Consider the following 13278-nt stretch of genomic DNA (forward strand, 5'->3'; position numbering starts at 1 on the left):
AGCCAAGTACAGGGCTAATGGTAAGATTCTTAGCAGTGTAGATGAGCAGAGAGATCTTGGTGTCCATGTACACAGATCCTTGAAAGTTGCCACCCAGGTTGACAGGGCTGTTAAGAAGGCCTACAGTGTTTTAGCTTTTATTAATAGAGGGTTCGAGTTCCGGAACCAAGAGATTATGGTGAAGCTGTACAAAACTCTGGCGCGGCCGCACTTGGAGTATTGTGTACAGTTCTGGTCACCGCATTATAAGAAGGATGTGGAAGCTTTGGAAAGGGTGCAGAGGAGATTTACTAGGATGTTGCCTTGTATGGAGGGAAGGTCTTACGAGGAAAGACTGAGGGTCTTGAGACTGTTTTCATTAGAGAGAAGAAGGTTGAAAGGTGACTTAATTGAAACATATAAAATAATCAGAGGGTTAGATAGGGTGGATAGGGAGAGCCTTTTTCCTAGGATGGTGACGGCGAGCACGAGGGGGCATAGCTTTAAATTGAGGGGTGAAAGATATAGGACAGATGTCAGAGGTAGTTTCTTTACTCAGAGTAGTAAGGGAATGGAACGCTTTGCCTGCAACGGTAGTAGATTCGCCAACTTTAGGTACATTTAAGTCGTCATTGGACAAGCATATGGACGTACATGGAATAGTGTAGGTTAGATGGGCTTGAGATTGGTATGACAGGTCGGCACAACATTGAGGGCCGAAGGGCCTGTACTGTGCTGTAATGTTCTATGTTCTATGTTTTCATATCAGTGCTGCCAAATTCATGCACAGCAAGCTCCCATAAATATCAAAGTGATAATGACCATATCATTGGTTGCTAGTGATGTTAGTTGAGGTTTTAAATAATGACCAGGGCACCAGGGAGAACTCCCCAACTTTTAAAGATAGTACCACAAGATCTTTATGCCACCAAAGGAGGCAACTAGTGGCCTTAATTTTGTATCCAAGGGGTGATTCATCAGACAGTGCGGGATGGCCTGACGGATGAAGGGGCAGAGCTTCCCAGGACTAGCACAGCTAGTACAGGATTTAATCCACATTGTTGACTTTATTCTGTTGACTTTACTCATTGTACCAACTGTGGTAATCAGGTTGTAAGCTTATCTGTTAAAATATCTGCAGGATGTTTGTACTCTATCCCTCTTTAAAATTAAAGCTGAAGACCTCCTCTCTAGTTCTGTCCAATAACATTCATAAAGATATAGAAATAGAAACAGCAATGGGCATTTTGGCCCTTCAAGCCTGCTCCACTGTTCAATATGATTGTGGTTGATCATCCCACTCCATACCCTGTTCCCACTTTTGCCACATACCTTTTAATCCTAAGAACTACATCTGGCTGCTTCTTGAAAATGTTGAATGTTTTGGCCTCAACTGCTTTCAGTTGAAGAGAATTCCACAGGGTCACCACACTCAGTAGGTGGAAAAAAAACCTCCCTCATCTCGGTCCTAAACGGCTTACTCCACCTCTTTAGAGCATGACCCCTGGCTGTGGACACCCTGGCCATCAGGAATAAATTAATGCGTTCACCCTGCCTAGTCTGTTCAAATTTTATAGATTCCTATGAGATCAGCCCTCGTTATTTTGAACTCCAGTGAATTCAGTTTCCTTCGTATGTCAGTCCTGTCACCCTAGGAAACAGGCAAGTAAACCTTTGTTGCACTCCCACCATTGCCAGCATATCTTTGCTCTGATAGGGAAACTAAAACTGCACTTGCTATTCCAGATGTGGTCTCACCAAATTCCTGTATAATTGCTGCAAGACATCCCTGCTCCCGTGCTGGAATCACTTGGACGGCCTACAATGCCATTTGCTTTCTTCACTGCCTGCTGGTTACTTTCAATGACTGATGTGAAAAGGTAGACAGGTCTCATTGTACCTCCCGCTTTCCCAGTTTATCAGCATTCAAATAATAAACTGCGTTCCTGTTTTTTGCTACCTAACTGAGAACCTCACATTAAACATTTGGTCACTCACACACTGCGTGCTCCCCACAGTTCATCCTCCCACCCAGCTTTGTATTGTCTGCAAACTGGGAGATTTTATGTTTAGATCCCTGATCTAAAATTATTTAATAATATTTTTAGCATTCAATTCCAATGAGCACATTTGGATGGCGTCGTGGAAACAGCCAGGTAGGCCTGTGTGTTATATTTTACTTGGTGAGTCTTTTTGAATTGCTGTGGCAATGAACACTATTACACACTTGTTGTAGTGTGGAGCTGTGGATTCTCGTAGCAATGGGCATCACACAGCCAAGCAGGAATCTCCCTTGCTCTTACCACCTGGGGATTGTTTACAATGTTATGTAGGTGAATTCTTGACCTATTTGGCTGATGTTGTGAACATACCTTCCTTGGTTATCAGCTGTTGGAATAAGACTTGAACTGTGATCTGCTAGTACAGAATCCGAGATAACAAAATGTAGAGCTGGGCGAACACAGCAGGCCAAGCAGCATCTTAGGAGCAGAAAAGCTGACGTTTCGGGCCTAGACCAAGGGTCTAGGCCCAAAACGTCAGCTTTTCTGCTCCTAAGATGCTGCTTGGCCTGCTGTGTTCGCCCAGCTCTACATTTTGTTATCTCGGATTCTCCAGCATCTGCAGTTCCTTTTTATCTATAATACAGAAGCAGGGCTGCTTCCTAGTGCACCACAAGACCTTAGAACGTGTTTAAGGTGACAAAATGCATTTCACTGCATATGTTTGATTCAATGTGATAAGCCTTCTCTCCCTCTCTTGACAATCTCACATTAACAATAGCAGCAAGTAGCAAATATTTATCTAACCAACCTATTCAGAGATGTTGTTACACTCTAAATAAATAATTCCCTAATCGTTAGAAATCTGGATTTTGCAGCTTTGCATACTGCCCTCTGCAGTAAAGAGCTCCACAGATTCACTACCCTCTGAGAAAAGAATCTTCCTCCTCTTTAGTTTAACTGGATGATGTCTTACTCTCAGATTATTGCCTCTACTCCTAGAATCTTCTCCAAGGAGAAACAACCTTTCCACACAACCCTGTCAAGCATTTCAGCATAATAAATATTTCAATAAGATTTCTTATTGTTCTACGTTCCAATGAGTACAAGCTGAATAAAAACTTAAGAAAAACTGCGGATGCTGTAAATCAGGAACAAAAACGAAGTTTCTGGAAAAGCTCAGCAGGTCTGGCAGCATCTGTGAAGGAGAAAACAGAGTTAACATTCGGGTCTGGTGACCCTTCCTCAGAACCTACTCAAACTATCATAGAGTCCCTACAGTGTGGAAACAGGTTATTCAGCCCAACAAGTCCACACTGCCCCTCCGAAAAGCATCCCACCCAGATCCATTCCCCTACATTTTCCATGTCTAACCCACCTAACCTAAACATCCCTGGCCACTGTGGGCAATTTAGCATGGCCAATCTACCTACCCTGCACATCTTTGGACTGTGGGAGGAAACCGGAGCACCCGGAGGAAACCCACACAGACATGGGGAGAATGTGCAAACTCCACACAGACAGTTGTCCGAGGCTTGAATCGAACCCGGGTCACTGGCGCTGTGAGAAAGTGGTGCAAACCACTATCCTTAGAAGGAAATCACTCTGTATCCAGGATAAAACCAGTGAGACATTTCGGGACTGCCTCCACTGGCAGTATATCTTTCCTTTGATAAGAAGACCAAACTTGTTTGTGATAAATGTTATAGCAAGCCACCCTGTTCAATGGCTATTAAAGGTGAGCCAAAATCCTGGTCTTGTGGGCACACCCGCATCCTATGAATTAAAAGAGAAAAGAAAAAGGGAAATAACTTTGGAGAAGACCAGAACTAGGAGCATAGCTAGAAGATGACCACAAATAACATAATAAATGATGCGACCATGGAGCACATTACCACAGAGTGGTTGAGATAAGTAATGTTAATGTGTATAAAGAAGAATCTGGGTAAACACACGGTGGAGAAAGAAATAGAGAGATGCATTGATAAGTTGGATGAAGATTAGAAGATGCTCATATGGGAGTATAAATGGCATTGACAGGTTGACCAAAGTAATGTGTCAGTGCAGTGTATAATGGTGGCGAGCTAAATTACAAGCTTTGTTCCCGAATGGCAGTCCCCAGTTAAAAGATGTCTCTGGTAATTTTTTCATGACAGCGCAGCTGAACACACTCAGTTATCCCACAGAATGTGCAGCCATCTGCATCTTATTAAGCTGTGGGATTGTCCATCACTGTTACCCTGCCCTTCCTGCTCCTGCAGTAGTGTTTGTGCAACAGCCTCCGATTAAAAATAAAGCGAGTGATGAGACAATTATAAAACCACAGTTGTAAGACAATTTTTTCTTTGTGTGACTCAGGATTTCATTACTGTAACATTCCTACACTGCTGCACTTGCCAAATTAAATGCAATTAACAACAATCAATGGTGGAATATTAAGTGCGTGGACCTCCACAATCTCAGAAGAGTGGAGAGATTTGCTCCCTCACTCATCTCCAAGAGAATTTAGTTGTTGCTCATTTCCCCCCTTTCTCAGATTTTTTTTTTTTAAATGGATGGCTTGGTAATTGAGAATACCCACGAAAATAACATCGGAGTCCCTGAGACTGCAAGGGTCTCCAGCTTCACCCTCATGCAGAGTTAAGCAGGTCCTGTTGCTGATCTGTAGCCTGGTGACTCCTAACAGCAGGTAGGCATGTGTGGACATTGTGAATGCCAAAGTGGACCAATATTAAAGGCATCAAGAATATGAAGAGAAAGTGATGATATGGCATTGAGAAAGAGGATCAGCCGCAATGATATTGAATGGTGATGTGAGCTTGAAGGGCTGAGTGACCTATTCCTGTTTCTCTGACTCAGCAGTCATGCAGCAGCTGGGGTGAAAAGCTGTAGCTTATGCTGGAGAGATGGGGAAGGAAATACATGAAAAAACAATTCTGCTTAACTTCAAAATTTTCTCTTAATCTTTGATATGCTTGTATTGATGTTTGAAATGTTGATTGCTGATCACGCCATCGTTTGAACACATTTGAATTGGTCAGTAAGGCATTTTTAATGGTTAATGCAAAAAGTTACTAATTTATCATACTCTAATTAACATTGGTTACAACATGAGTCATTGAGATATACAGCACAGAAACAAACCCTTCAGTCCAACTCATCCATGTGGCCAAATATCCCAACTAATCTAATGCCATTTTTCCAGCATTTGGTCCATATCCCTCTAAACCCTTCCTATCCATGTACCCATCCAGATGCCTTTAAATGTTGTAATTGTACCAACCTTCATCACTTCCTCTGGCAGCTGATTCCATACACGCACCACCCTCTGTGTGAAACTTAATGGTAGTTTTGGTGAAGCGGCACTCCATATACATTATAGGAGCTAGCTTTCAAGTGAGAGACATTTAAGCCAATATCCACTTGCTCCAAAAGCAATTCAGCATCTGAAGCACCTGGAGATGCACGATATGTTAAGGAAAATGTCATTTTTCTAAAGAACAAGTTGTAACAGAAGTGAATAACCTGATATTTTTCTGACTCATGGTTGGATTTCATTATTGGTTGCTAGGGGGAAAGCAGCTTGATGAAACAAACTAGTGATTTTGAGAGGAGAACCTCAAGTATCTCCAAGTGGTGTGTGACTTCCCTATTTTTCCTTTCTGTTTCCGTCTCCACAAACGGGTAGGTGGATGTCCGCTGTTGAATATTACTATAAGGAGCTGAAGCAGGCTCAATAACTGCTCAGTGCTGAATTAACTAATCTGTGATTATGGTAGGCTTTATTAATGGAAAGTGGAACAGTATGTAACAAAAGTTCTTGTACATTTATAGTACCTTACCGCTGCCCTCTGGACATCTCAAATCATTGTGGGAAATTATTTTGAGAAGAGAAATGCTGTAAAATACTGTAGCCATCTCACATTCATGTACACACATGCACACCCGCATGTGCATCACATCCCTCACATAATAATGAGATCAATTTAAATTGGCATCTTATTTTATTTTCTCTAACTCCACACAATCAACTCAGACCCAGACAGTCTACATTCCAACTACTTAAGGAAATGGCCCTAGAAATACTGTAAGCATTGTTGGTCATATTTCAAGTTTCTGTAGACTCTGGAACAGTTCCTAGGGGTAAGAGGGTAGCTAATGTAAAGCCACTATTTGAAAACAAGCAGTAGAGTAAAAACAGGGAATATAGACCAGTTAGCCTGACATTGGTATTGGTGAAAATGCTACAGTCCATTGTTAAAAAATTTAGTGGCAGAGCACATGGAAAACAGTGATGGGATTGGACAGAGTTGGCATGGATTTACAAAAGGGAAATTATGCTGTACAAATCTACTGGAATTTTTCAAGGATGTTACTATTTGAATTGATCAAGGGATCCAATGAATGTGGCTTACTTGGACTTGCAGAAGATTTTCAATAAGACCCCAAAGAAGAAGTTAAAATTCAAGCACTTGGAATTGAGGTTAATGTACTGACATGAATGGAGTCTGGTTGGCAGACAGGAAACAAAAAGTTGGGATAAACGGATGAATTGCTGAGTGGCAGTGAACAGTAAGATACAACAAGGATTAGTGCTTGGACCCCAGCTACTCACATTATATTATAATGATTTAGCTGAGGGAAAATGCAATCTCTCCAAATTTACACCAAGCTGAGTGGAAGGGTGAGCTGCGAGGAGGATGTGGAGATGCTTCAGTGTGAAGTTTGAAAGAACTGCGGATGCTGTAAATCGGGAACAAAAACAGAAGTTGCTGGAATCTCAGCAGGCCTGGCAGCATCTGTGAAGGAAAAAAATCAGGGTTAATGTTTCAGCTCCAGTGATCATTCCTGCGTTCTGTTTTCACTTCTGTTTTTGTTCCTTGCTTCAATGTGATTTGGTCAAGGTGAGTGAGGTGAGCAAATGCATAGCAGCTGAAGTATAATGTGAATAAATGTGACTCTATCCAGTTTTGGAACAAAGGCTGGAAGGCAGTTTATTATCTGAATGATGACAGATTGAGAAAGAGGGAGGTACAATGAGAGCCGAATGTCCTTGTACACCAGTTGCTGAAGGCAAGCATTGCAGGTGCAGCAGGCAGTGAAGAAGAATGGTGTGTTGACCCTCATAGTGAGAGGATTCGAGTACAGGAGCAGGGATGTCTTGTTGCAATGGTACAAGGCCTTGGTGAGACCACATCTGTGGTATTGTGTTCAGTTTTGGTTTCCTTATCTAAGGAAGGATGTTAATGCTATAGAGGGAGTGCAGCAAAGATTTACCAGATTGATTCCTGGGAAAACACCATCCTCTACGGACAAGCCCTATGCATACGCAGGATCTGTTCAGATGAGGAGGAATGCGACAGACACCTGAAGGTGTTGAAAGATGCCCTCATAAGAATGGGATATGATGCTCAACTTATCAATTGTCAGTTCTGATGTGCCACAGCAAGAAACCGTGATGACGTCCTCAGAAGACAGACACAGGATACGACTGATAGAGTACCCTTCATCATCTAGCGCTTCCCAGGAGCGGAGAAACAACGCCATATTCTTTGCAGCCTTCAGCACATTATCGATGACAATGATCACCTCACAAGGATCTTCCCCACACCTCCACCTCTCACCTTCAAACAACTGCCAAGCCTTAAACAGACCATTGCTCGCAGCAATCTACCCAGCCTTCGGGACAATATCGCCCACAACACTGTACAACCCTGTCATAGCAACCTCTGCAAGACATATCAGATCATCGACATGGACGCTACCATCATACGCAAGAACACTATCCACCGCATGCATGACAGATACTCATGTGACTCAGCCAATGTTGTCTATCTTGTACACTGCAGGCAAGGATGCCCCGACGCACGGCATATTGGCCAAACCATGCTGACGTTATGATGAATGGACACCGCGCAACAATCGCCAGGCAGGGATGTTCCCTTCCAGTAGGGGAACACTTCAGCTGTCAAAGACATTTGGCTTCGAATCTTTGGGTAAAAGTCCTCCTAGGGTGGACTTCGGTATAGACAACGTTGCAATATTGCTGAGCAGAGGCTGATAGCTAAGTTCAGTACCCGTGACGACAGCCTGAACTGGGATCTTGGGTTCATGTCGCACTACAGGGTGACCCCATCGCACTACGCTCTCACTCACACGTGCACACACACTCTCTCGTACACTAACGCACACATGTGCACACACGCTCACACAGTCTCATTCTCACTCTCTATTCTCCTTTCTCTTTTTCCCATGTGCGCGCGCACGCAAATCTATGAGTAAATTTGCATTTGCAGATTTGTAATTTGAAATACATTCTATTTTGTTCAAAAACCATACAATTTGTAGACAGTCAATGTAGCATTTTACAAATTCCTACTTTGGAAATAAAACCAGTCTGACTCCAAGTTAAAACAGACAGATTCTAAACAAGGCCTCACACCTCTGGTATACTGATAAACCTTTAGAATCTCGGGAAAGAGAAATAAATTCTTAAATTCTTGGATTTGCATATTAATCAATTGAAACCTGCATCTCTGTTCTAACTGATTAGAGATTTAACTGTTTATCTGATGTTTGCTCAATAAATTCGCATCAGTTCTATGACCCTTTTATCTTTTGCTTACAAATTCTGTGTTTGACACAACCTCTCTTCACATCTGAAGAAGGAGTTAGACTCTGAAAGCTTGTGTTTTCAAATAAACCTGTTGGACTATGATCTGGTGTCATATGATTTTTGACCTGATTCCTGGGATGGCAGGACAGGCACTTGAGGAGGGGGTAATATTGTTTAGGATTTCATTCACTGGATTCAGAAGAATGAGGAGAGAATCTCAAAAACCGGTAAAATTCCAACAGGACTAGGCAGGGTAGCTGCTCCAAGGATGTTCCAAATGATAGGGGAGTCCTGAACCAGGTGCCACAGTTGAAAGATATGGGGTAAACCATTTATGAGTGAGATAAAGAACAATTTCTTCACCCAGAGAGTGGTGAACCTGTGGAATTCACCTCCTGAAAACATTGCACGATATCAAGGTGAAGTTGGATATAGCACTTGGGCCTAACTGATCAAAGGATATTGGTGGGGGGCGGGTGGTGGCGGCGGCAAGCAGGAACAGGCTATTGAGTTGGATGATTATGGTGAATGGCTTACCCCTTCTTGATTTTTAAATGTTTTGTGTTTCTATGTTTATGTGTGAAGAAAGACTAGATCAGTTAGCACTATATTCACAAGTTCAGAAAAATGATGGGGGCGGATCTCATAGAAACATATAAAATTCGAACGGGATTAGACAGGGTCGATGCAGGAAGGATGTTCCTGATGACCAAAGCATCCAGAACCAGCAGTGACAGTCTCAGGATCCAGGTCAGGCTGTTTCGGACTGAGCTGAGGAGAATTTTTACCATTTAGAGAGTGGTAGCCTGTGGAAATCTGTGGCACAGAAAGTGGTCGAGGCCCAATCATCAAATATTTACAAGGAGTTAGATATCTTTTAGGGATCAAAGGGTATAGGGCGATGGTGGGAGCAGAGGACTGAGATTGCATGATCAGCCGTGATCGTATTGAATGGTGGAGCAGGTTCGAAGGGCCAAATGGCCTACTCCTCCTATTTTCTGCATAATTTTGAATAATTAAATTTTCAAACACAGACAATATGTGCCACTGCCAGCATTTTTTAAGCCTGTAAGTTGTTATGACGTTATCCATAGTATCCCGACAGTGTGGAAACAGACCATTCAGCCCAACAAGTCCATACTGACCCCCCGAATAGCCTCCCACCCAGACCCCCAACCCCCCACCCCCCTCCGCAACCTATCCTATCCCTTTTTACCCTGCATTTCCCATGGCCGATTTTTGACCTACCCTGCACATCCTTGGACACTGTGGGCACTTTAGCACGGCCAATCCACCTAAGCTGCACATCTTTAGACTCTGGGAGGAAACCCATGCAGACAGGGAGAATGTGCAAACTCCATACAGACAGTCACCCGAGGGTGAATGCGAACCTGGGTCCTTGGTGCTGTGAGGCAGCAATTACATTAGATTAGATTCCCTACAGTGTGGAAACAGGCCCTTTGGCCAACAAGTCCACACCGCCCCTTGAAGCATCCCACCCAGACCCATCCCCCTATAACCCACACACCCCTGAACGCTATGGGCAATTTAGCATGGCCGATCCACCTAGCCTGCACATCTTTGGACTGTGGGACGAAACCGGAGCACCCGGAGGAACCCCACGCAGACACGGGGAGAATGTGCAAACTCCACACAGAGGCTGGAATTGAACCTGGGTCCCTGGCGCTGTGAGGCTGCAGTGCAAACCACTGAGCCACCGTGCTGCCCTGACCAGTGCTAACCACTGAGCCAATTAGCTTGAGGAAGGAAGGAAGCTAATTCTGGCAGTTCATGTCTCTTTCATTTAGCATTTCCACAAGGTAGATTAACTGAAAAAGCAATGTGGTCGAGAACCTGGATTAAGTTACTGTCAAAATACCATTCTGAGGTGTGCTGACATTGAGATATGTGTTGGGGTTAATGGCCTTTAGCAATCGGACACGTTGTTAATGCCACTCCATCTGTTGTTTTCACAGTGCCCAGAATTTACCAGTTACGTTGGGCATGAGGTCTTACTGGAGCGGCTACAGGAAGGCCGAAAAATGTGCAAGGACATGGAGGAACTGCTGAGACTGAGGTAAAAAATTTCAGAGTTCCTGGATTTTATGAAGCGACTATTTTGGTTCAGGAAACGAAGGAACAGCTGCAGCATTGAGGAACTGGAACCCTCCGCCATGTGCCTAACTCCCAAAACATTTACTTTGAAATTAAGCTTTTTTGCACTCTGTTCCTCCCGAAGCTTTGGTGCCTGGTGGTGGGATGCAGTTGCTCAGGATTTTACAGTTGTCCATTAACACTAATGGACCCAGGTTTAATATTTCCACACACATGTATCTATTCTTCATGCCAAGCTGAAACAGAAAATGTCAGAGGATTATATGTGATATGCACCATGGTTAAGCCTAATCTTTGCACCATTTGACATCATAGAATCATACAGTATGGAAACAGACCCTTTGGTCCAACCATTCTATGCCAAACATAATCCCAAACTAAACAAGTCTCATCTGCCTGCTCCTGGCCCATATCCCTCCAAACCTTTCCCATTCATGTACTTATCCAAATGTCTTTTAAACATTGTAATTGTACCCGCATCCACCGCTTCCTCAGGAAGTTTATTCCACATGTGAGCACCCTCTGTGTAAAACATTTGGGTCTCATGTGTTTTTTTAAATCTCTCTCCTTTCAACTTAAAAAGTGCCCCCTAGTCTTGAAAACCCCCATCCTGGGGAAAAGTCACCTACCATTAATCCTATCTATACCCCTCATCATTTTAAAAACTTCTATAAGGCTCTCAACCTCCTACGCTCAAGTGAAAAAAGTCCGAGCCTATCCAGCCTCTCGTTATAATTCAAACCTTCCCTACCTGGTAACATCTTGGTATATCCCTTCTGAACCCTCTCCAGCTTAATAACATTCTTCATATAACTAGGGGGTCAAAACTGGACGCAGTAATCCAGAAGAGTCCTTGCCAATGTCCTGAACAACCTCAACACAACTTCCCAATACCTTTTGTTTGGAGTCACTGGATTGGGAAAATTGCAGTAATTCAGGTTTTTGGTTTGTCTTTTTCTTAGTCTAGTTATTGTTCTTGGTAAGATGTCGGTCTTTGTTTCAATTTATCCAAAGGGCTTGGGTTTGAACATTTATGGGGCTCATTCATTGTAAGATTGAATGGGACCACAACAACTCCATGTTCCAGATTTATCCTGGAATGTAAAGTTAGCTCCCAGCTATATTTTTATTCTTGCATTACCAACTGTCACCTTTGAACTCTCGCCTCCACCATAAATGCAAAGTTTTCATGGTTTTTTTTTGTTACCATGGTTGAGCTCATCCATTAGCTACGTTGGTCGCATCATATATCCCTCACATGTCTCACAGAATCAAATTTACTCCCAGAGTTCCCATTGCCCTGGAATAAAACTTGAGGCTCTCTCCTTCATCTGCCAAAGCCAAGCTTATAGTGCCCATGAGAACCCAGTTCCCACTAAACTGCTATTTTACTCCAGTTTCCCTCCTGCTCACACATAACTTTATAAACACAATGCCGTGCTGCCAAAATCCATTCATTTGTCATCTTTAGGGTGATTGACACCTGCACTGGAACACTGAGGTTGCAAAATTGCCACCCTTTTATAAGTAACCTTGCCCCTGCCAATCTTTAACAATTGTCTGCTCTACACCAATCTCTGTTGCCCTAACTTTGGCATATTATACATTTTCACACAACATTTCCCCACCCCCTCAAAAAATCCAACCCCACTTTCTTCAGCCAATTGTCAGTGGCTTGGCCCCAAGCTCTAGAATTCCATCGCCAAACAACTCATGATTTTTAAGGCGCATCTTTAACGAAGCAACCTTGATTACCCATTGGTCAAGTGTGACTATTGGCTGGATATACTCCTGTGAAGTAGCTATTGGGATATTTGACTGCATTAAAGGTGTTTCATTATAGGGACTATTCATTCTCCAAAATTCCTGATAGCAATGAATGAAACATTTTGTGTTTTGTGCAGGGCATATGCAGAAGAAAAATATGGGAAGGAGCTGGTCCATATTGCCCGCAAAGCTGGAGGTCAAATGGAGATAAAGTAAGTGTGTATCTTTAAAGTGTTGCCATGTAGTGTTAAATGGAAAATATTTGGAGTGTTTATTGGTGTCTGTTTGCTCTCTGTTGGCTGCTACTTTAAGCTGTTATTTCATGGATTTTGTAATCTTGGATTGGAATTCCCCATATAGAATGTAACAGGTAGAGAAATCTGTTGATCTTGTTTGAGGGGAAGTCATTGGAGGAATGTTGCATTGCGTGAAAAGGAATTGAGATGTGTTGGTGAGGCCTCTTCTGGAATATTGTGTGCAGTTCTCATTGCCCCATTACACTGAGGATAGTATTAAACTGGAGAGGGTTCAGAAAAGATTTATCAGGATGTTGCCTGGAATGAAGGGTTTGATCTGTAAAAACAGACTTGAAAGACTGGGATCTTTTTCACTGGAGTGAAGAAGGTTGAGGAGTCAAATATTGAAGTTTATAAAACCTTGTGGGGGGCGTCGTAGATACGGTGAATGACAAGGGTCTTTTCTCTATGGTGGGGGAGTTCAAAACTACAGCATATTTTTAAGGTGAGAGGAGAAAAATTTAAAAAGGGCATGAGGGGCAACTTTTCACAAAGAGATTGTGTG

At 42.9% G+C, this 13278-nt stretch overlaps 1 protein-coding gene across 5 annotated transcripts in view; it reads left to right on the forward strand.

Moving 5' to 3' along the window:
• pstpip1a (proline-serine-threonine phosphatase interacting protein 1a) overlaps window positions 1-13278 on the forward strand; it is a 113380-nt gene that overhangs the window by 16466 nt on the left and 83636 nt on the right. For all 5 annotated transcript variants that reach the window (XM_048520456.2, XM_048520457.2, XM_048520458.2 and 2 more), the window contains exons 2-3: window positions 10572-10672; window positions 12615-12689. In XM_048520456.2, coding sequence (XP_048376413.1) covers window positions 10572-10672; window positions 12615-12689 — 176 coding nt within the window. The remainder of the gene's footprint in view (window positions 1-10571; window positions 10673-12614; window positions 12690-13278) is intronic.

Source organism: Stegostoma tigrinum, chromosome 36 (assembly GCF_030684315.1).
Source record: "Stegostoma tigrinum isolate sSteTig4 chromosome 36, sSteTig4.hap1, whole genome shotgun sequence".
Classification (NCBI taxonomy): Eukaryota; Metazoa; Chordata; class Chondrichthyes; order Orectolobiformes; family Stegostomatidae; genus Stegostoma; species Stegostoma tigrinum.